General features: G+C 53.4%; 1 protein-coding gene across 1 annotated transcript in view; it reads left to right on the top strand.

Annotated features, from left to right (window-relative positions):
* The window catches only part of ZCCHC7 (zinc finger CCHC-type containing 7), a 115,465-nt gene extending 108,856 nt beyond the window's left edge, over nucleotides 1-6,609 (top strand). The window contains exons 10-11 of the mRNA XM_075411691.1: nucleotides 4,688-4,805; nucleotides 5,264-6,609. Coding sequence (XP_075267806.1) covers nucleotides 4,688-4,805; nucleotides 5,264-5,712 — 567 coding nt within the window. The 3' untranslated portion in view covers nucleotides 5,713-6,609. The remainder of the gene's footprint in view (nucleotides 1-4,687; nucleotides 4,806-5,263) is intronic.
* The last annotated feature ends 17,892 nt before the right edge of the window (nucleotides 6,610-24,501 follow it).

Below are 24,501 nucleotides of genomic sequence, written 5' to 3' on the forward strand. Positions count from 1 at the left end.
ACAAATGTTAGTTCTTTTCTTTCATAGAATAAGTCCAGGAGCCACAAGTATTCTAGAAAACTAATGTTACTAATGCGTTGGATGGGTTAAGTTTATGGTTTCCTGCAGATTAGAGATAGCAAATTCCCAGCAAATTCCTTCCTTCTCTCCTGCATGCTCTGCATGTCAACTCCTGCAACTACTGACGATGTATCGCTAAAAGCTTGCTGCTGCTTTCAGCTAAGCAGTAAATTCCCATGGAGAGTAGTGGGACAGGTAGGGGAAGTTTGCTGTGATCTTCTCGTGGCAGAGTTGAAAGAGAAACAGAAGATTTTCAAAGCCAAGCTGTGTTTGGAGACAGGTGGAGGCCACGCGTACGTCCAGGGCACGCTGCTGGCTGCAGAGCCGGGTTGGAATGAGCAGCTGCCGCAGCCTGAGCTCGGTGAGCGACCAGCACGGGCAGCAGCCTGGCGTCACCCCAGGACTGAGCGCTGCCTTGGCTGTGGCACGGGAGCCCGAGTCCTTGGCTTCGCCTGCAGAACATCGGCTCAGCGCTGCACACGTGGCAGCGACGGAGTCACACCAGCTCGCTTGTTCTGCCTGCTGTTTGGGACTAGAGCTGGTAAAACCTGTGAAAGCAGCGCTGAAACTGAGCCTGTTAAGCAAAAGCAGAAGAAAGCCCCTGCCAGTAATATGGACACTAAAATGAGCGTGCACAATAAAAACTGAAGTGACAGTACTGAAGACAACAGGCCGATTGCTGGCAATGGATAGGGAACATGTTACTAAACTCTCAAAAAAAGGCATTCGAGGAAGGCAGCCGTACATGGACACAAATAAGGCTGCTGTAAAAATAATTAGTAAATATGTGGGAGGAGCTGATAGCAATTACTTGGATAGAAAATGGTAGAAACTGTATAAAATCAGTAAGGGAGTAAAGTGACTCAGGGACATTTTATGGCTATCAAAGTTGAGGAAGATAAGATAGTATTTTTACTAGCATACGAGGAGCAGAAATATCCTGAACAATGACTGAATGAAAATGGAGAAGTCAGTAACACCACTAAAGGGCAGAAATACCAGATCTTTCTGTATGCACACACAGCAATGTCCAGGGCACACACTGGATCATGTAATGATAACTGAGTGTTTGCCCTCAAATCACTAAACCTCTCTGTCCAAGAATGTCTGAGGAAACTGGACTGGCAGCCTGCGTGTGCATCTTTGCAGCAACCCAGCTGGACAGGCAGTGCTTCTGAGATGTGCAGCTCTCACTGGCTAAGAAAACCGAGGTCGTAATCAGTGCCCGAGTTCTTGTGGTGAGCAGCTGTCAGAGCCTGAAAGATCTGCCTGTAATTTAAGGGCGAAAGATGTTGGTGGGTTTTTTGGTTTTTTAATGTAAATATTTTTAAGCAAGTAAAGATTACTTGTGATGATAAGCATCTCTCAACATTTTTCCAATTTCTGTATCTCAGGAACCCTGCTCTGTTGCCTTTTTTGAGTAGTTAAAGCAGAGGAATAACAAACTAACCAAGAAGAAAAGGATAGGGTTAGTTTTGTGTAGATGTACCATAATCAGTGCTTCCCATTGCAGTCCACTTCCTTTTACGTTACTGTTTAGAACACCTGGAATTCCTTTCCTTTGCTGGAGGTCTAGTTAGACCTTTCCCAAAAACAGAGGCAAGAGCGAAAAATTTGCTAAATCCCAGGGTTAACTGTGCAGTTCCAGTAAGGAGGTCATTGTGGATCAGTTCTTGTTGGTAGAAGTGGAAACAGTTGAACTGGCAGAGGTTCCAACACCTGGCAGTTATGTTTCCTGAATTTGATGTGTTGTTTATTGAGACAGTCATGTTTTTATGTAAACTAAGGATTTAATAAGGACAAGAAAACTCACTTACTTTAGTAGACTTCACATCATAGTTCATTTCATAGCAGTCCTCAGATCCAACACATTGTCTGTTATGGTCCACAACAAAGATGTGCTCATTTTAAGGGGCATCGCCATAGGAAAGTTAAGAGGGAAGGCAAGTGAATGAGGCTCAGCCCACTATCAGGCTGCAGCAAGTTCTCAAGGTGGCAGGGGAAAGGAACGGTAAGGTATCTGCAGATGTGCTTTGCATGCACATCCCAGTATGCCAATCACACAGAGATTTCCTCGGGCGGGTTGGTGGCAGACACTGCTTTTCGTCCCCTGAACGATACCTCCAGCACTAAGACTGTCCCAAGAGTATTCAAGAGTACGCAGTGTACGGCAGCAGTGGCAGCGTACCTGAGAGGGGAGGAGATAGCCGGGTGCCTGTTGGACATCGCTGAGCTGATCTGTCCATGCAGTGGAGATGAAGGGGAGCTCCAATTTGGATGGCATGCGTATTTCATTTAAGGCTTCTTTGTCAGCATATTAATGAAAGAAAAATAATGGAACATGAGATACATCTGAAATGCATCTTCGATGTGCTCTGCCTTTAAAAAAGAAGGGTAGGAGGCAGGAGGACATGCAGGGGATGGCGTGCTAGAGGTGGCACTGACTGGTAGAAACAGCAAACGCAGGAGGGAAAGCAGCTTAGCTTGTGGTGGAAACATCAGGATGAGTGAAAGCTCCTGACAGGTCCTTGAGAATGGCAAGGCCCAGAGTTCATTAGATTTGGGCAGTGTTCAAGAAGCAGAAAGGTGGTATTGCAAAGCAGAACAGTTAACAAGTGATTTACAAGGAGAAGAAAGCATCAGTTAGTATCACATGGTACTGTGAAAAAAAGACAGAATCATAGGAAGCATCCCAGTTAGCCCGGCTCACAAGACGTTGCTAAAACTTTGCATATGACAGTGAAAAAATTCACATTCCTGAAAGAAGTGTTTGGAAATAGGGTGACATATGCACGATGCAAGAGCCAGCCCCTTCCTCACCACAGCTCTCTCCCTCGTCCCTGCTGACCCGTGCGCAGCAGAGTCTGCTGCAGGGTTTGCTCCTGTTTTGGGTCTGCGGGAGCACTGCACGCAGTCAGACGCGGCGCTGGCTGCGGCTGGTCAGTGCGGGCAGGGGCTCCCCATCGCTGCTGTCCCTCCCTCAGCCCAGCCCACCCTCTGAGTCCGCTGCAGCTCGGCACATCTCTCACCCTAAATGACCCAGGTTAAAAAGGCTCCCTGCCGTCAGAAGTCTTTGGCCGTTGAGGAGGCCGGGGTCTGGTTGTGCGGGGCAATGGGAGGGGGCAGCGAGAAGCAGCAGCAGTGGGGGTCCCAGCCTGGCCGCAGGCAGGACAGCCGTGTTCCCCGGCTGCAGCAGCTCCGGCTGCAGTCCGCCTCATCTGTAGCCAGTGCTCACCTGCCTCTAGTCCTCTGCTGCGACCCGCGCTACACATCAGTCACAGCTGGGGGAAGGCAGGGGATTCCTTGCTTTTGAATCATAGAACCATAGAATCATTAAGGTTGGAAAAGACCTCTAAGATCATCAAGTCCAACCATCAACCCAACACCACCACGCCTGCTAAACACCTGCATTGCTCTGGTGTTAGACAGGGCAAATGTTAACCAAGCAGCCCAGCCCCCGCATAGGATGTCCACAAGTTATTTCAGTGCTGGGAATCACAGAATCACACAGAATCCCAGTATGGCAGGGGTGAGAAGGGCCCTCTGTGGGTCACCCAGCCCAGCCCCCTGCCGAAGCAAGGTCACCTACAGCAGGCTGCACAGCACCGCGTCCAGGCGGGGCTGGAATATCTCCAGAGAAGGAGACTCCACAGCCCCTCTGTGCAGCCTGGGCCAGGGCTCTGTCACCCTCAGAGTGAAGAAGTTCTTCCTCATCTTCAGCTGGAACTTCCTCTGCTTCAGTTTGTGCCCATTGCCCCTTGTCCTGTCGCTGGGCACCACTGAAAAGAGCTTGGCCCCATCCTCCTGACACCCACCCTTCACGGGTGTGTTTATGCGCTCTGCAGGGAGTTTGTATCTACAGGGGTGAGGATGAAGACCCTCAAGGCTCTCTGCTCCTCACCTAGTGATTAGGAGAGGAGGCTGAATCACCACGTAATGATGTCCTGGTTTTCCCTTCAGTCAGGAGTGTGCCTTACCTTCCTCACTCCATCCCACCGACAGGCTTTCTCCAACATATCTGCCTCCCCGTATGCAGCCAGCTCTAGGAAGGCATCTGTGCCCAGGGGAGCCACAAAAGAGAGAAGCAGAGAGCTATGAGGAGTGGAAATAACTGGTCCCCTGAGATGAGGGACCAAGAGCAGGTGAGGGTGTTTAAGTGTTTAATGCTTGCAGCTGATCTGGCAGCCCTGAAGTGGGTATGGCGCTTACAACGGGTCCCACGGATCCCGCACTAATTACTGTCAGCACAAGGGGTAGCACAGCTCAGAAAAACAGGAAAAACGTTTCTCCTAATCTGCAGGAAGGACCTGTCACAGGTGCAGTTGATTTCACCCAGTTTCAGTGTGAAGATCCTTTAACTCCGATGCAAGAATCCGTGAGCCTGGCAGCGTTGCTCCTCCTTGGCAGCCCAGCTCCCACCTCCCTCTAGGATTTTAAGTAAATTGATTTTATGCCATTTTCACATTAGACACAGCTTTCCTTTATGCGCTGGAAGGACTGTTGGATAGTCATAAAATTATCAGTGTTTAAAGAATTGCTGGCCACATCCTCCACAGGTGCAGACCCACTTCCCTGCCAGGAAAATCGCAGCTCAGCCACATCAAGTGACTTGCAATGTGTTTTGCAGGAGTGCTCTGAGAAACGGATGCATGGGAGCATGTTCCCTACGTCTCCATTTGTCTGCCACTACGATGACAAATACGATATCAAGAGAAGAGCAAGCAGATTAAAAAGAAAGGTTGCAGGTACAGTGTATTTTGGGAGATCCCTCCTGCCTTTCAGTTCTTTGAAATACTTTCTTCTGTGCTTGCTGCTTTTAGAAATGTTGTGGGATTATTTTCATGTGTTGGGAAAAGCTATGGGGATTTGAACAGGTAGTCTAACGGTAGTAAAAGATTTGTGACTGTATTCATCCGTGTCTGATACGGAAATTTACTGTGTCAAAGCCACTAGGTGGGTGTTGTCAGATGTTTTAATTCTAAGAAATCCACTGATGTTAAAAAATGCTATAAACTAGCAGGACTTGTAATTTTTTAAGATTCTAGTCTGTTGACAGAAAAAAAAAACCACTATGAAAAAAATGTATCGGAGAGAGATTTTTTCCTAACTAACCTCATACATACATAAGGAAAACCGTGATGGCTCGGGCACTAGGTTTTAGGTTTTCTGCATGGGTATTGAAATGAACTGCTTGGTTTTGCAGAACTACAGGAAGCTGGCCTTCTACCAGAACAGTCAGAGACGCCATGGCAGGAAGGAAAACACGCGAGGCACAGCCACAAGAAAAAGAGCAAGCCTTGGGAAGGACATGGGAAACGTAACAAAGATGGGGAGTGTCGCAAAAAGATGAAGATGTCCCAGGCAGAGAAATCCAGAGAAGCGAAACACAGAAGTGATGTTGAAATCAGCCACAATTTGGAGGAGGACTTCCCCAGAGGGTATAAAAGGCAGGCATGGAAGGGCAGCAAAATCTGTCACATGTCCCATTTCCAGGCATTCCCAGGCAGCAAGTCTGTGTATATGCAGGAGTCTCTGGAAGGTGCTAAAAGGAAGAAGAAATGGCAAAAGCAGAAAGATGGTGGTCGTGATGTCAATGAGAATTTATACCTCATAAAACAGAGGAGGAAGAAGTCCAAACAGAAATCCTGGTGATGAGGAGGTGGACAGGTAGCATCAGCATTTACTGTCTCTAGCTCTGCCTTGTTTATATTTTGGTCCCTCTCTTAGCACCCCGAATTTGAGTCCATCCGTGAACCTGGGTGGGAGTGCCCAGGCACCAGTGGCATATCCAGCGCCCGTCTCTGCTCCGGAACGGCAGAGCCCTGTCTGTCACGAACAGTCTGCTGGACAGCTGGGCCCTGGCGCTCGTGCCTGGAGTGGCTGTACTCTTCAGCAGCCCCAGAATAGGCTATAAGGTTATTTTGTTTGCTTGGGGGGTGGGGGAAAGGGGCCGTGCTGCGTTTGATAGGTTTTATTTCTTCACCAGTGAGATGCTGCTCTGCCTGCTGGAGCAGGCTCTGCTGCTAGGGAGCACGATGCCCTTGGAGCCGAACAGGGACTGGGGACGTGGAGGTAAAGCACATTCCCCGCAGCCACGCGGCCCTCTCCAGAGGGCAGCCGGGCACTTTTCCACGTCTGCCCTCCTGGGAGGTGCTGCAGAGTCGCTGCCTTGCACTCGGGGCACGGCAGCCCGGCCTCGCGTGCTGCTGCGGTGTGGTGGATCCATTGCCCCAGTGCTGAGCACCGGCGAGCGCGACGCAAGCCCGCTCCCTGCCTTTGCCCGCTCCTCAGCAGGGCAGGGGAGAGCAGCCGAGAAATGGAGCAGAGTTCACATCTCAAATTATGTCCTTGTTCCCCTTGATGTGGAAGTTGTTTCTGGAGAAACGATAGCAGAGTATGAAAAATGTGATTGATTCCAAACATACTGTGCTACAATTTAATATTTTTTTAAAGACAGTTATTTTTGTACACTGGAATTAAACAATTGTGCTGTTAAAAGCTTTGTAAGAATAAATGCTTCATCAGAGGAACAACGCAAATAAAGCTTCTCATGGGGATATAAAAAAAATGTGGGCTTGTTCTAGATTTTCTTGCATTACCAAGCATAATTAAAAACAGCGTCTGCTTCTCTTTCCTGAGCTGAAACTACATCACCTCTGGCAAGCGATTTTCTGGTTTTGAGAAAGAAATTATCTGTACTCTGCTGATTCATGACATACTCTATACTATACCACTCCTTTTGCTAAGCAATTGATAGCAACTAACAGCAGGATCTCATAAAGGTGCATGTCCTCTCCCAGTTCTTACTAACAAACAGGCCTTTGGCTATGGTTGTGTTTTAAAATTAGAAAGGATTTGTAACCGGTGCTAATGCCAGGGTATCTAAGGAGGGGAAATGGGTACACTAGAAGAAATTCAGGACTATCATTCTGCCAGTAGTACTCCGTGCTGGTACTTCTGAATTCATCAGCTTTTTGTTTGGCAGGGTCGCCAGTGAGAACACTGTGACCGTATCACCTCATCTCGGAGGTGCTGGGAGTAGAGCTACACCTGCGTAATACTTAGGAACCTAATGCCCAGTTTTGCTTAGGTGTGTCCTTACTGGCAACTGAAATTCATTTTTTGCTTAATTTCGTAGATGTCTTGATTGAAAAGTTCCTGGTGATATTGAAAGAGGAAATCACTTTTAGCCCTTATTTAAAAAAAAAAAAAAAAAAAGGAATCTACTTCTGGAAAGGCTTGCGCCTAACATCGAAACTCCTGTTTTGCCCCATGCTGTGTTCTGCATCTCCTTGTGTTCTGCATCTCTTTTTGTTCATCAGTACCTGGTTCTATTTGAATGAGAGTCTCCAGCAGTCTTTAGCTGAAGCAGCATGTAGAGTGGTAGATCGGGAAGGAGGGTTGTTTAAATTAAGTATTGAGATCAGCTCCAACTTCTCTGATGCGTTGGTTTGGTCCTGTGGCCAGCCAAGTTGTCACGAGGTGAGTAAATCTCCGGGAGCTGCACCCTACTTTAAATCACAGAATCACAGAATAGTAGGGGTTGGAAGGGACCTCTGTGGGTCATCTAGTCCAACCCCCCTGCCGAAGCAGGGTCACCAAGAGCTCGGGAGACGGTGTGCTTGCTCTCGTGTCCCCTAACCCTTCCTTGGACAGAAGTGTTTTGGGGAAGGGTATTCCCGAGGGACTGCATTCTCCACCCGCGCGAGGTGGGTGGCTCGGACATCAAGAGTTGCCACTGTCACGGTACGTGAGAAGCCTGTGCCTACCGTACACGGACAGTGTGCAGAGGTGGAAAATCTCTGCCCTCACAAGGGCGACGGTGTGACTGCTCTCAGAGGGTTGGGTCCTCGCGGCTGTTCTGCCTCCACGAATAACTAGGAAGCACGTAAGTACATAAATAAGGAAATGACAACACCCCTAACCTGGGGTTAGGCAGATTTTTGGGAATCTTGCCTCCCGCAACTCTTTTCTCCACTGTGTTTCAAGATAATATTCAGAAAGTTTGGGGAGTTTTGTAAGGTAAAAATGACTCCATGAAGTTGCAGCCTGACCGCTCTCTTCAGTGTACAGTAGTGCGGTGAGGACTGGCGCACGCCCTGGAGAGTTTTCAGATCCTCCATGCCTCTCATTTACTGGAGAACATTAAGAGCAGGTGGCTTTCTGCATCACTCCCACAAAACTGAAGCAGCTGTGTTTTCAGCGATGTCCAAGAGGCAAGGAGAAAACAACTGCAACAGCATGTAACGAGGTACCGCTCCGAGATGTCAGTCTGTCTGTGAGGCGTTGTGTGGTGTGCCGTAACAGAAGTAAGACCTTCGCTCTCAGACATGAAGGCCAGAGGAGCTTTATTCTGATGGCCAGTGGGGTGGCATGCTCTGGAGGGGTTCCCCACAGAGACCTTCTCTGAGTCTTTACCTCTAAGTGCCCTCGTTCCACCATGCTCATCCTCATTTTGAAAGGAACCCGCAAGGAGACAAAAAGTGCATTTTACTCCTCCAGGCATTACGCAGTGGCTTTGTGTGACAACACATGATTTAGCAGCGTAGACAATGTGAGCGGTGACGTTGGCAGTGGGAAAACGAGACACGCTGAAATCACTCAACACGAGAAAGTCCGTCGGTATCAGTACTGCCGTGCTAGTGAGGCTGCTGTAGGAAGCCTGGCACACCGGCTCCGGGCAGCGGCGCAGCCACCATCCCTCAGAGGTGCAGATGCCCTGACGTTGCCGGTGGGCGATGCCAAGTGGTGCTCAGGTTGACCTGACCTCCTGCTCTAAAATAAGGTGCCTGGCCATTGTGGCAGGAGTTAAGCCAGGCAGGAGTCCCAACTTGTTTCTCTGGTGCTTGGGGGCTTCAGCCAACAATATTTCATCTTGGGCTGTTCTATGGAATTTTTTGAAACCGGTTATGTGCTGGTGAGCAAAAGCCTGCCTTGTCTTGGGAAGGCAATGGTGGGAAGTTCAGGCAAAATAACATACACAAGTGCTAGGGTGAAACCCACAAAAGCCTGGCTGTGGATTGCGACTTCTGCCTGTCACAGAATCCCAGCATGGCAGGGATTGGAAGAGACCTCTGTGGGTCACCCAGTCCAACCCCCTGCTGAAGCAGGGTCACCCAGAGCAGGCTGCACAGGACCTTGTCCAGGCGGGGCTGGAATATCTCCAGAGAAGGAGACTCCACAGCCTCCCTGGGCAGCCTGGGCCAGGGCTCCGTCACCCTCAGAGGGAAGAAGTTCTTCCTCATGTTCAGCTGGAACTTCCTCGGCTTCAGTTTGTGCCCGTTGCCCCTTGTCCTGTCGCTGGGCACCACTGAAAAGAGTCTGGCCCCGTCCTCCTGACACCCACCCTGCAGATATTTCGAGGCATTTCGGAGGTCCCCTCTCAGCCTTCTCTTCTCCAGGCTGAACAAGCCCAGCTCCCTCAGCCTATCCTCGTAGGAGAGATGCTCCAGTCCCCTCATCATCTTCGTAGCCCTCCGCTGGACTCTCTCCAGTAGCTCTTCATCTTTCTTGAACTGGGGAGCTCAGCACTGGACACAGTACTCCAGATGGGGCCTCACCAGGGCAGTGTAGAGGGGAAGGAGAACCTCCCTCGTCCTGCTGCCCACACTCTTCTTGATGCACCCCAGGATTCCATTGGCCTTCTTGGCAGCCAGGGCATGCTGCTGGCTCATGGTCAACCTGTCGTCCACCAGGACACCCAGGTCCCTCTAGCAGCTAGTAAGGAAAGACTGACATGGCTTTTTTTTCCTAGAGAAAAGCAGCTGGGTAAATAAGGTGCAAAGGAAAATGGCTGTTGTTAATATGGGGGTGAGCAGGACAGCAAAGCATGCACTTAAAGAACAGAGAGAAGGGTGTAGCTGAGACACGAATTAAAAAGACCTTAAAATGATAAGGATGACAGGGGACCGCAGCGGGTTGTCTGAGGAGGGCGTGCAGCATTGCTGGTGGGTTTCAGGGGCACCTGCCAGAGGTGACAGAGATGGTTGAGCCAGCTGATGAGTGGATGGACTGCTGATGTTCCTCTGCGTGGTCTCGCAGCAGCCTGGTCCTGCTCTCCTTTCCTCTACCTCCTCCCCCCAAGCAGCGCAGGGGGACGGGCAGCTGGGGCCATGGTCAGTTCATCACACATCGTCTGCCGCTCCTTCCTCCTCGCACTCGTCCCCTGCTCCAGCGTGGGGTCCCTCCCACAGGCTGCAGCTCGCCCCAGCGTGAGTCCTTTCCATGGGTTACAGTCCCTCAGGAGCAGACTGCTCCAACGTGGGTCCCTCACAGGGTCATAGCTCCTGCCAGGAGCCTGCTGCAGCGCAGGCTCCCCACGGGGTCACTGCCCGCTCTGGGAATCCCCCTGCTCTGGTATGGGGTCCTCCCTTGGCTGTGGGTGGGTATCTGCTCCCCTGTGGGCTTCCATGGCTGCAGGGGAACCTCTGCTACGGGGCCTGGAGCACCTCCTGCCCTCCTTCTGCAATGACCGCAGGCTCTACAGAGTTTTTCCTTTCACACTCCTTTCTCTGGCTGAAGTTGCCATTGTGCAGGTTATTTTTTCCCTTTTCTAACTCTCTCAGAGGTGCCACCACCATCGCTGAGGGCTCAGCCTTGGCAGTGGTGGGTCTGTCCTGGAGCTGGCTGGCATTGGCTCCATTGCACATGGGGGAAGCTTCCAGCAGCTTCTCACAGAAGCCACCCCTGTAGCCCCCCGCTGCCAAAACCTGGCCACACAAACCCAGCGTACCTCCCTCCCACGTAAGCAGCAGTGCCCTGAGCTGCTCTGGGGCAGGGTGAGGTCCAGCGTGCGCACGGCCAGGCACTGCTGCAATCCAAAGCAGGAGAATCAAGACTGTGGCATCCCACCGGCTGCGTGGGAATGCCTTACATTCAGCAATTGCTCCTCAGCCTGGGGTGGTGCTTGGGTGCCTGAAACTCCGTGCCCCGCATCTCACAACCAGCAGCATACTCAGCTCCAGCTCCAAAACCTCCCCTCGGACTGGGTGCTGGACCCACCGTGCACCTGGGAGTGGCGAGGTGCAGCGAGGCAGCAAGGTTTGTTCTGGTGCCGGCCAGCAGGACCCTCGTTTGCAGACACATTTCAGCCCCGGAGATGGAACCCACCGGCGTACAGCCCGTCGGTGAACCTTCTCCCCCCAGACCATTGAACTCTGCAGGGGCCAGTCAGGAGATGGCCTCCGCTTACCTGCTGGAGAGGCGCAGCACGCGTCCGGTCGGCTCTGCTCACGGTCTCTTTCCGGGGAGGCTGCACACCGAGCGCCGGCACCAGCAGGCTCTCGCTGAGGGTCGGTGCCTCCCGGCGCTGCCAGTGAGCCTTCTGTCAGGCAGCTGGTGAGTTTTACAGAGCTTGGTGCAAAAACAGCACTTCTGAGGATGTTTTTGCGTTAGATGACAAGGACGGGATAAGGAAAATGGCAAAAAGGGGTGATGCATTTTCCACCAGCAAAAATATCCCCACATGAAATGTTAGTTAAAGGAAAGCACTGCATTAAAATCCTGTTCTGGAGTAGGTGACTTGCAGACTGAGTTACTTTCATCAAGCTCCATTTTATCCTGTTAAACCAAAATGTGCTTCAGCCTGTCATTCCTCCCACCTGCTTTTTTCCCCCCTCCTTTAAAGAACTGTCAGTCTTTACTCCAGAGATGCCTGGGAGTGAAAAACATCCTTATCCCAGGAGAGGACAGTGTCTCGAGGTCACAGTTGATGTGCACTGGTGAAGCAGCATGAGGAAACCTACATTGCGTGAATAAATAACGGGCGGTAGCTCAGCCCAGACTCTGTGGAGGAGACAAGATGGATGGATCCAAAGGTCAGAGTCTTGTTTGGTAATGGGGGCAGTTGTCCCAGGAGTGACGAGGGGAGAAGAGAGTAGTTGGTCTATCATTTGTTGCAGCCACTACACAGCAAGGTTGAAGAAGGAAAGAATACTGTGATCGGAGGTGTACATCTCTGCAGCGTACCAGTGTGCACTCGAAAGGAATTAGATGTCTCTTTGTAACACGGTGGAACAGAGGGCTGGCTCCTCCTTGAAGCTTTCTTTTCCCTAAGGTTTGCCTTAAAAAAAAAAAAAAGTATATAAATATATATATATGTATCTCAAGGCATGACCTATTGTAGAATCTGCTGGGAAAATAATGCAACCAAGTGTGCCTGAGCTACACGGCCACACTGCGCCGAGCCGCTGGGAGCGGAGACCGGTGTTTCAGACACCGAGAGACGCTCCGTGTCCCTCCACACAGCCGGTGGTGCCTGGACTCTGCGGCTGCGTCCCGTCCTGGAGCTGTCAGGCAGACACCCAGAGGAGAGGTCTGAAACCCGCGGCAGAAAGGCAATCTCCTCCCACGTTGCCAGCACCCCTCTGGTCTCCAGCCAGATCATCAGGGAAGCACCCGGCGTGAGTAGCATCCAGGGCCGAAATTTGGGGCTTCCCCCTCCTGACAATGCTGCTACCGCGGTGCAGGGTCCCGTGCTGGTCTGGCCAGGTTGTGCTGCCTCCTCCGGGCTGGCACCGTCAGGGCTAGGCAGTCTGTCTCGGACACCTCAGCTCTCTGGGCTGACACCCGCTTTGTCAGCTAGCAAGTGAAGGTGTTTGCCCCAGGGGTGCCTGAGCTGCCCGTGGCATCAGGGCACCGCAGCACGGAGCCGTGTCCCAGTCCTGCCCGGCCAGAGGCTGCACTGGGAGCCGGTGGCGTGGGGTGTCCTGGTGCTGAGGACGTACGGGCTGGTGGGCTGAGGAGGGAGCCTCATTTTGTTGGTGTGGAGCCAAAGCCCAGACACATGTGCCCAAGAACTGCTGCACAGACAGAAGCTGAGTGCAGGCGTGGACCTCGTCGCCCCAGGGAGGCTGTGGAGTCTCCTTCTCTGGAGATGTTCAAACCCCGCCTGGACGCGGTGCTGTGCAGCCTGCTCTGGGTGACCCTGCTTGGGCAGGGGGTTGGGCTGGGGGACCCACAGAGGTCCCTGCCAACCCCTGCCATGCTGGGATTCTGGGATTCTGGGATTCTGTGATTCTGTTTGCTGCCACAGGCAGGGGCTGTCGGTCCCATGGCGGCGGCAGGGAAGGAGCAGTGGCAGGTAGATGGCGGGGTGGTGGGGTGACACTGCCAAGCCCGGCAGCGGGAGGGCACTTGTGCCTACATGGGAGCTGGCAGGAGCGTGGAGGACGCTGCTCGGTGCCACAGGAGCAGCCAAAGACCAGGCAGGGAGGCAACTGTGGTTACTTCCCACCAGACCATGGCAGAACGGGTGGAAACCACCCAGTTTTGGACCATTTTCTCACTGTGGGGCAAGAAGCAGATTTGCCATAGTGGGTTTGTCCCACGAGGGCACAGATCCCTGCTCCTCCCCTGGAGGCAGCAGAGCTGGGTCAGGATCCCCCAGACGACCTGACAAACTGATCCCAGCAAACAGGGAGTGTATCTGCAGCTGTGGTGCTCGCAGAAAGTGGGACGAAAGGAATGGTCTTCATCTCCTGTCCTTTGCTTCCCCGTCAGCTCCAGACCAGACCCAGCCCTGCAAGGTTCTGTCCGTGGTGACCTTGCAGACCCGCAAGCCTCAGGACAGCCTCACTCTTACCAGCAGAGCTTGTGCCACCCACACGTCACCGAAAGGCTCTTCCAAGAGTGCCGAGGTTTTGCCCTGTGAGCGAACCAGTGCAAAATTCAATCCGAGTTTGGTTTGCCCGAATCGGTGGACGGGGAAACCTCAACGCGTCAGGCTTGCATGGGCCAGCTCAGCAAGGAAGGGCACCCAGACACTGCCCTGTGCCCTTTCTCAGTGTCGTGGTGCAGTCCTTCTCAGGTCTTCTCCAGGAGGGAATCTCTTGCTCTACAAGAGCTGTTGAACAAAGCAAATAATACATCAGGCTGACGAAGCATGAATGAGGGAAGCTCCCCACGTGGATGAGGTGCTCGGTGGGTGCACTTTCTGAATCAGTGCTGGAGCAGGAGGACTGACATCACCACGAAAGCCTGTCTCCAGCAGTATGACTTCCTAATCACTAGGTCCTGCAAAAATTCATTTTTATCCTGTTCTTTAGGGCTTAGGCAGAACATAAGCCCTAAGAACCCCGCTGTATGGGAAATTCAGCACACGCTGAAGCAGACCAGGCAAATCTTTATCCTCCTCCTGCTCTTAGCTTGTGTGTTAAGAGGTTTCTGTTGAACTCCTGGTGGATTTTCTATGCACCATGATTTTTCATTTTGTCTTATAATTTTTCCTTTAATGATTTACCTTCAACAAAAGAACAAAGTCAACACCAAGCTATAAAATGTGTTTTTAAAAATGCACACTTTCACACATTCTGAGGTGTTTTTTTTTTAACTTTTAAAATATATTGGCAAAACTGCCTCCATTAAATGTAGGAAGCACTACCTAAAGTGAATGTTGTGCATCAATCATACCCCTTCTCATCATCTTTAAAGCTCTGATTTGGTACCGAAAGTCAGAGCTCTGCTTTTCTGTATTCTACACAGGTGCAAGGAAGCCAAAGAAGTTCAGGCTCATGCCCAACCTGTGCGTGCTCTGACAGGTAGAAGCATCTCAGAGGAGCGCAGGGGCCTGAAGATCTGTTGCTTCCCATCCTGGTTCCATCCTCAGTCTGGGCAGAAGGCTGAGGCAAGGAGACACTAGCTGGCGGCTGCATGTCCCTTCCACTCCCTGCCACCAGCATGGAAGAGAACATCCTGGAGGGCGAAGGCAAGCCTCATCTTCTTGGCACAGCTTTTCCAAGACTCTTGGGGAGCGGGAATTCCCACCAGCAGCTGCACAGCCGCTGCAGATGAGGCCCAGCAGCAGCCACCGGCCGCTGGCCGTGCTCCCCGGGCGATGGTGGCAGAGCCAGGCGGTGGGATGGACAGCGGGATGGACAGGGGGACAGCAAGGACAAGCCACCGGTGCCGCAGCAGCGTGCAGGAGCACTGCGGCACGGACAGAGATCAAGGTGCGCCTGCAGCATCCACGGAGCGACCTCCACTGCCCACGTCCCGAGTGGGCGACTGCGGCAAGACGGGGTCCAGCTCCCAGGACACTCGGCAAAGCCCACGGCCCTGCTGACCCCCCACAGCCCCTCCGGCAGAGGCAGGGGGGACCAAGGAGCAGCCGCAGCCCCGCGGCACTGCTCCACTCTCCAGCTGGTCCGGCTCTGGTCTCTGTGACCAGCTCTTGACTGTCTTCAGTGGTACCGTCGCGGGCGTGCAGTTACAACTGACTGTGGCACTGCATGGCACAGCAGCCAGTAATTGCGCTTTTTTGCATTGCAAAACGATTATTAGCCCCTCAGTTCATTATCAAAGCAAATTTAATTTTTCAATGTAAAGGAGCCAGTTATATTTATAAAGGAAACACTGTTGATATAGCCAGAAAAAATTAATTCATGACAAATGTAAGGAAAATTAATAGTCTTTAACCAGGACAATATTTGACTGTGTCTAATTGTGCTTTGCCAGGTAAAGTACACTATCTTTGAAAAGTCCTCACAGAGATTCTTGCAGAAGCATTTTGCACTTCTTCTGATGAAACTGCATTTAAACATTGTTTTTTTTAATTAATCTTGTACTAGTCTGGTCAAATCATATAAAAACTGTTGTGGAAACTGAGTATTCTCTCGTGTATTTGTGCATTGGCAGAGGCATTGTGTACATTCAGGAAGGTCTTGTCTAATCCAAACCCATTCAGGCAGAAAGAAAGAAAAGGGAGAGGAGAAACACCAAGGGCAGAGTGGCCACAGAGAGCCCCTGGACCACGGGTGCAGGTCCTCGCTGGCGGGACGGTGGCGCGGACATGCAGACACCGGCCGGATTCGGCTGATGCCAAGCCAGCGTCTGCTGCTGCTTTCCTCTGCCGTCCGTCCCTGCACAGGGGACACCCAGGGAATCGGAGTGGGAAGCTGCCGAGGTGGGGGGATTCCACACATCCCTTTGAAAGCAAAGCCGAGGAACTGGGCTCTGCCCCAGGGTCTGCTCAGCACGGAGGGCTTGTCCCCGCTGGGGCAGGTGGCTCGGGCAGCTGGAGTTCCTGCATGTTTCTATGTGTCCCACAGGTCCCACTGGCTTTCCCCGTCATAGACAGACAGGGAGAGCACCACCGCACCGTAACAGAAGCCCAAAGTCTCCTCACCAGGCACATGCCCATGTTCAGCCAGGGCAGGACAAGTCCCCAGGTGCTCTCCACTGGTCAGGGTCTTCCCTGGCAGATCCCCCTTCCCAGGCTGACCATGGCCCCTGGAGCCTGCAGACAAGGGTGGCCACAGGGACCCCAAAAATGGAAGGTGCAGCAGGTCTTGAGGGGGTTGCGGTGGGGGAAATCTCACAGAGATGCATAGGGATCTCTGGTTCTCCTTAGAAGAAGTTTTCTGGCAAGAACATGCTGACACAGGTGATGTTTTGAGTGATGAGCTGCCTGTGCACATCAAGAGCAGTTGCAGTACAAGTGGCACAAGCCCAGCTGAGGCTTAGGTGTACCCTTGGGTCAGAGCACCAGGAGGTCTTCTTCTGCCTTTTTAGAATCATAGAATCATTAAGGTTAGAAAAGCCCTCTAGAATCATCAAGTCCAACCGTCACCCCAACCCCACCACGCCTGCTAAACCACGTCCCCAAGTGCCACATCCACACGGTTTTTGAACCCCTCCAGGGATGGGGACTCCCCCACTGCCCTGGGCAGCCTGCTCCAACACCTGACCACTCTTTCAGGAAAGAAATTTTTCCGAATATGCAGTCTAAACCTCCCCTGACACAGTTTGAGGCCATTAAGGTTGAGGTTCTCCGATGGTTTCCATGACCCAGCCGTGGCCTAGCCCCTCTATGGCACCAGCTCTCTTCATCGCCTGGAAGCGATGGCAGATACCCTGACTGACAGCAGCAGGAGAGCTGCGTCATTCGTGTGAAGAAATACCAGGTGCAGATTCCCCAGGACGGAGTACGGGCTCATTAACTTCTTCCCCATTACGCATGAGTCTCTCAAGAAGCTGGTTCCAGTGCCAGCTCTCCCACTGCCTTCATGGGGGCTGTGAAGGCCATGAAGGCACCATGGCCTTCCCCACTGCTCCTTCGCCAAACGACGCGTCGGACTCCTGCAGTGCCCAGCAGGTTGGCTGCTGCGATGGGCCACTGAGTCAGCCCCGGGCCAGAGCCACCTTGTGTCTCACTGGCACCCGTGTTCTCTGCTGGCTGCAGTGCCAGAGACAGGAGCAGGGCAGTGCTGGCCAGTGCTGCCTGCCGACGGATTGATGCTCCCTGCTCTCGGGGAGACTCAAAGCTTTTTGAAGCTTTGGAAGGGCAAGGAGGAGGGTCCTAGTGCATGGAAGCACAAGATGGGCAGGGTGTGGATGCTGCAGAGGCAACATCTGCCTCCCCAGCGTCCTCCCCAGCCCCGGGGACAGTCTCAGCCTCTCACCCTGCCACCACACTCCGCTCTCCTCAGGACAGCTTGGAAATGCGCCGTCTTCTCAACTCAGCCTGCCAACTTGAAGCCAATTTGCATTGGATAATTATTTTCAATTAAGTGATAACAATCCTGTTCTGAACAGAAATAATCTTGTCCAAAGGCCAAACAGTTTATCCTGTCTTAGAGACGAGGCTGCAGCTTTGTGCAGGCTCACGTCAGCCTCAGCGCCGTTATCGGCTCCGCTGCGCGGAGGGGCACGGCTCGTGGCTGGGGCAGGTTGCGCACGGTCCCGTGGGGCGAGCAGCCCACCTCGGCCACCGCGGCACGCTCCAGGTCCTCTCCAGCAGCTGCTCCTCCCGGGCAGGCTCACCTGCGCGCCACATCGCACTGCCCCAGTGAGCGAAGAGCTTTTGCAACCCTGGTATTTTATTCCGGTCTACAGGTGGGAGCAGAGCTGTTTTTCATCTGCAGTTCTCACTGCCCACCAGCTGTCACAGAATCACAGAACCCCAGCATGGCAGGGGTTGGAAGGGACCTCTGGGGATCACCCAGTCCGACCCCCCTGCCCAAGCAGGGTCACCCACAGCAGGCTGCACAGCACCGCGTCCAGGCGGGGCTGGAATATCTCCAGAGAAGGAGACTCCACAGCCTCCCTGGGCAGCCTGGGCCAGCCTGTCCTCCTCCTGCAGCACCACGCAGAGCGGCCATGTGCTCTGCAAGCCGGGCGCAGCCAGAACCGTGCACCAACACCGCCCCAGTTCCCCCAGCCAGCCGCCCCGACAGAGAGGGCTCGAGCATGTTTCTCTCGAAGCTGGCACCTTCCTGCTCAGCATCCTCCCCACTGAGGAGCTCTGGCCTCTGCGCGGGAGGCAGTCCCCATCCCCAGCAGCTCCAGCAGAAGCCCAGCATGGCTGCACCGGGTGAGCAGGGTTTGTGCCGGGGCTGAAGCCAGCTGGCTTGGCAGAGCTGCCTCCAGAGCCACAACCCTCCGGCCACGGCCATGGCCTGTCCCAGGGGTGGCTGCCCCATGGCTTCCCCCACCTCATCAGTGACCAGTGCCACAGCCACCGAGGAGGGCTAGCTGTGCTGCCCGTTACTGTGCCCTGGACTACTGGAGAGAGTCCAGCGGAGGGCTACAAGTATGAGGAGGGAACTGGAGCACCTCCCCTACGAGGAGAGGCTGAGGGAGCTGGGCTTGTTCAGCCTGAAGAAGAGAAGGCTGAGAGGGGACCTTAGAAATGCCGATAAATATCTGCAGGGTGGGTGTCAGGAGGATGGGGCCAGACTCTTTTCAGTGGTGCCCAGCGACAGGACAAGGGGCAACGGGCACAAACTGAAGCAGAGGAAGCTCCAGCTGAACACGAGGAAGAACTTCTTCCCTCTGAGCCAACTTCCAACCCCCAGCGTTCTGTGACTCTGTGGACCCAGCCAGGAGCCGAGCTGGGCTGCCCGGGCTGGTGGTACCAGTGTGCACACAGGTTTCTACACCACGCTTTGATGGATGGAAGTTAAGGGGGGGTTGTTGTTTTTTTTAATCCACCAAAGCCCAGTCAGTTGGGAAGATTGGACTCTGGAGCTTCTGCAAGTGAAAAATAGCAAATCCAGTATCTTTTTAGTGGTGTTTTTATATTCAAATTAGACATAATCTCCATGAATAAAATTACTGTTCCCAAAGGGATCATGCCCAATTTAAATGTATAAAATGTCATTAAAAGGGCGCTGGCTTGCTATTAAAATTTAACTCCAGCAAACCCCCAATGTCATTTGTATTATAGTTTTACAATTAAGCCAGAGATGTTGGAAATAATAGTTTTGATGTACAATCTGGTACCATACAGTAGGACAGCATTGTTCCTAAGGAGGCTGCAGCCGGACCCCTCGCTGGAACCCGGCCACGCTGGAGCGGCGATGCCGCTGGGGCCAGCTGCAGCTCCCAGGGAGGGGGACGCAGCCATGGCGCTGCCAAGGGGCAGCCGGCCAGGAACAGGTCTGGTGCCCACTGTGCCCTCGACTCCTAGGAACAGCCGCAGAAAGGACGTGGCCAGTGCAAGATGATGTCCCGCTGGGAGGACCTCGTGCATGGGGTTGGGCCACCTCCCTTTTGGGGCCGCAAAAGCTGGCCCAGGACCACGCCAGGCATGACACCTATGCCAGAGGGGTGGGGAGGGTGCTGCCAACTGCTTGCCTGCCTCTCCCCAGCAGAGATGTGCTGTGTGCCAGATGGTTGCTTGGCCTGTAACAGAGCAATGGCTCAGCTGCCAGGATTTGTTGGCAGGGGCAGGAGATCTGGGTCGTGTCTCAGGAGACCACATCTGGGTGTGCTTGACAAAGGCGGGTGAGCTTTCAGACACAGAGAGCCCCTCGGTTACTATGTGACCTAAGAGAGGTGTTTCCTCTCTCCCTAACAGACAGTGACCCTGCTGAGCCCGTCCTGTCATGTACTACAGCCCAAAAGCAAAACCAGGTAACCCTGGGAGGTGACAGCCACCACAGGAATGGCCTGGCCTCTCCCAAACGCGGGTGGTCCTGGTCCCCTCGCCCAGGCAGGCTTCAGCTTTTATTGAACACTCATCAGCATCACACAAGTCAGCTCCTGATTCAGTACACCAGCCAAAAGCGTGCAATGGACATTTCCTACAGAAATCTGACGACAGGAATCGCCCAGCTAAGGTTAGCAGGAGCCGTCCTTCAACAAGCTGGTTGCCCAGCCCAGAGCCCACGCTGGACTCCGGTGTCTGGAGCTGTGGCCTCTTTTGCTGAGATCTGGAGGAGAAAAAGGAATCGAGCGAGCTCTCTGGACCCTTCCTAGCCAGCACTTGCTGTCACACAAAGCGGACATGGTGCCCAGGAATGGAGCTGCCACCCCATGCTGCGCCCGATGCTGCCGTGCTGGCAGGGCTCTGTCACCTGCCCCAGCCACACCGGGTCACCCAGCTGAGCTGCGGGCTGCGGCTGGGCCAGGGCACAGCCACCAGCGCTTGCTCCTCCTTTCACCCCCAGAGCCCAGCCCCAGCCCTGGGGTGCAGGGAAAGGCTGCTGGCAGCAGGCACAAGCCCTGGAGCGCTGTGCCCGTGCCTGCTCCGGCGCTGCGGCACGGAGCCACAAGCCGAGGCAGCGCACGCAGCCAGGCGGTGCCCGTGACCTCGGCAGACCCGGCGTGGTTTACCTCCCACTCTCGACACGAGACTGCACACACAAACATCTACTCCCTTGAAGGGGGCTGCTCAGAAAGTCTTTGCTCTCTGCCAAATAACTGCTGTGCGTTGAAAGGTATAATGCATATTTAAATAAGCATTTAACTGTCAGAGTAAGCAGGTGAGTGAATACGCATGTTATAAAAAACATGTATTTAACTAATATGCAATTAATCAGGCAAAACAGTCAAAACTATTTATTACTTTTGGGAACAAAATACCTTCCCAAGCATTTTAATTACCGCAGTAATATGCTGAAAACAAAGATCACATTCAGTCTTTCCCACTCTCTCTTCTTTTTCCCCAAAGAAGAGAAAAACTATGTTAAAACCCAGCAATCCTACATGTAGCAGGGAACCGTTAAGCAAAACAGTATGCAGACCGCTGGGAAGGTCACAACTGAACAAATGTCCACCACAGCAGAAAAATAAATACCCTGGTGTGGACTTTGCGAAAAACAAACCAGCTTCTGGCCTCCCCTCGGGCGAGGTGAAGCCACAGCCCCAGGGAGGTGCACGGGCAGTGCTGCAGGCAGAAGTGCCACGGGGACAGGAAGTGCAGGCTGGAGGAGTGGTCAGTGAGGTGGACTGAGAACTGGCTGAATAGCAGAACTCAGAGGGTTGTCATCAGCAGCGCTGAGTCTAGTTGGAGGCCGGTAACTAGTGGTGTCCCCCAGGGGTCAGTATTGGGCCCAGTCTTGTTCAACTTCTTCATCAACGACCTGGATGAAGAGTTAGAATGTACCCTCAGCAGGTTTGCTGATGACACCAAACTGGGAGGTGTGGTAGATACACCAGAAGGCTGTGCTGCCATTCAGCGTGACCTGGACAGGCTGGAAAGCTGGGCAGAGAGGAACCTGATGAGGTTCAACAAGGGCAAGCACAGAGTCCTGCACCTGGGGACGAACAACCCCATGCACCAGTACAGGCTTGGGGCAGACCTGCTGGAGAGCAGCTCTGCGGAGTGGGACCTGGGTGTCCTGGTGGACAACAGGCTGACCATGAGCCAGCAGTGTGACCTGGCTGCCAAGAAGGCCAATGGGATCCTGGGGTGCATCAAGAAGAGTGTGGCCAGCAGGTCGAGGGAGGTTGTCCTCTCCCTCTTCTCTGCCCTAGTGAGGCCCCATCTGCAGTACTCTGTCGAGTTCTGGGCTCCCCAGCTCAAGAAAGACGAGGAGCTACTGGAGAGAGTCCAGCGGAGGGCTACGAGGCACACCGCTCTGGCTTCTCCTGCCCCACTCCTGGTGGGGCCGTGCCCTTGACCTTCCTTCTTCCCCTTCCAATCTCCAGCCCCAGCTCGGAGCTCGCCAGCCCCAGCACCGCCAGCCAGACAGCATCGGGGCAGTCTCTTGGATCTCTGGCACTGGACACCATCAGCCCCAGCACCAGGAGCCAGGCGGCATCGGAGCACTATCTCACATCTCCAGCCCTGGAGACCAACAGCCCCAGCAATGATATATTAAGGCCATCCTTAATATATTAACCAGGGTAATGGTTTTAAACTAAAACAGGGTAGGTTTAGGCTGGATATAAGGAAGAAATTCTTCACAATAAGGGTGGTGAAACACTGGAACGGGTTGCCCAGAGAGGTAGTGGAGGCCCCATCCCTGGAACCATTCAAGACCAGGTTGGACAGGGCTCTGAGCAACCTGATCTCGTTAGCGGTGTCCCTGCTCGCTGCAGGGGGGTTGGACTAGATGACCTCTGGGGGGTCCCTTCTGACCCAAAACTTTCTATGATTCTATGAGGGGACTGGAGCATCTCTGCTGTGAGGAGAGGCTGAGGGAGCTGGGCTTGTTCAGCCTGGAGAAGAGAAGGCTGAGAGGGGACCTCATAAATGCTTATAAATATCTCAAGAGTGGGTGTCAGGAGGATGGGGCCAGACTTTTTAGTGGTGCCCAGCGACAGGACAAGGGGCAATGGGCACAAACTGAAGCAGAGGAAGCTCCAGCTGAACATGAGGAGGAACTTCTTCTCTCTGAGGGTGACGGAGCCCTGGCCCAGGCTGCCCAGGGAGGTTGTAGAGTCTCCTTCTCTGGAGATATTCCAGCCCCTGCTGGACAAGGTCCTGTGCAGCCTGCTCTGGGTGACCCTGCTTCGGCAGGGGGTTGGGCTGGGTGACCCACAGAGGGCCCTTCCAACCCCGAATATTTTATGGTTCTGTGATTCTGGGGAGCAGGGCCGCGGGGAGCAGGGCCATGGGGAGCAGTGCCACCAGGGTTTGGCCCAGCACTGGCACAGGGACACAGAGGTGCTGCTGCGCAGGTGGCCTCAGGGGCTGCTGCCAGTGCTTGCCTTCCTGGCAAGGCTGTTGGCCACCCTGGGGACGGAGAGGTCCCAGCCACGTGCCCTCAGCAGCACCCACGGCAGCCAGCGTCACGGTATGCTCTGCCAGCCTCCTCTCTTGTCACCTGTCTGGTGGGTGCCTGGATTACTGCTGGAGCTCATAAAGCACATGCAAACAGCCTGCAAAATGGGAAGCATTCATCTGAGACGTGCAGCCCAAATGCCCTGCTCACGCTGCAGACGGATCACTTAGCCTTGTCATTGTGTTTATGAGGGTGAGAGAATTTTTCACTGCCGCGATATTTTCCCATTAGCCATTACAAGGAGGTGCTGCTGGAGGGAACAAGGAAAAGCCTTCTCCTATGCATGGCTGAGCTGCAAAGGCCAAATCAAAGGGACAGGTTGTGCCCTGGGTAATTCCTACCTTGATTTCCATGTTGAAACATGGTAGGCCATGCAATAAAAACACTGCTTCTTCCCTCATCCTCATGTCCCCGCCGCCGGACTCCTCCGTGAGCCCAGCCCGATGGCCATGAGCGCCGCTGAAATTTCGGCCGCATGCCCTCCCTCCCCGGGAGCAGCGGAGCTCAGCGGGCCGGTGCGTCCTGGCCCTCGCCAGAGCCACTGACCCGCTGCTGTGGCCGCAGCAAGCTGCTGAGGTGCAAAGCCTCAGCGTGTGGTGGCATGGAGGAAAGGCGAGCACCGAGGAGCGCCCTGCAGATCGGCCGTGCAGAGCTGTCCTGGGGACCCTCATCACACCGGAGCCGGCGGAAGGCATCCCAGGGCGCTGCTTCCCCCCTCCGCAGGGGCTCGCATGGCCCCGCAGCAACCCCCCCAGCAACCGCAGCCGGCAAGACCCCCTGCGAGCCCCGTCGGGGACCACCGTAGGGGCAGCAGCGACTGCGGGGCACAGCTTGTGTCTCTGCGGGCCGCTCCTCGCGTGTAGAGCTGCACCCAGCAGACCAAGAGCCACCGGTGCAGTCACGGTCCCGCATTGCTCGTGCCGCATGACCTCCCAGAGCACTTCCTGCGCATCCTGCCCAAGGGAGGGAATTTGGCTTTCGTTGTCAGAGAAAAGCAGCAACGTCATGAAACATACATGCTTTTTTCTCCTTTTAGAAGAAGCTTCCAAATTTATGCTAGTGTCAGAATGCTTCTGAGTCAATAGGTGGCTGACAACACAGTGGGTCATATTTTGCGTTAAAATACATGAATCCAAATTGAAAGTATTGGCAGACTTATCATCCAGTGGTCCAGTGGGGAAATGCCCCCATCCAGGCATTTCCAACAATAGATTGCATCTAAAACAGTTTTGAGTTCAGTCCTGACCACTAATGCTCTGCACAATCACATGAAAAAAGTCCCTTTTAATTCTTAAAAGGAAAACAGTTTAATCATTGTAAGAAACTATACCTTCAGGGTATCGTTTCAAAAATACAGGCAGAGATTAGAAGGGATTTGTGAGATTGTGTTTATTCCCAATTTAGGTGCTTTCCATAAATTAATTATAAAAGCAAGCCCAAACCAGTCAGAAGTACACTGGGAAATTCTCAGAGTGTTAGTCATTTTCAT

Source organism: Opisthocomus hoazin, chromosome Z, assembly GCF_030867145.1.
Source record: "Opisthocomus hoazin isolate bOpiHoa1 chromosome Z, bOpiHoa1.hap1, whole genome shotgun sequence".
In the NCBI taxonomy this organism is placed as follows: domain Eukaryota; kingdom Metazoa; phylum Chordata; class Aves; order Opisthocomiformes; family Opisthocomidae; genus Opisthocomus; species Opisthocomus hoazin.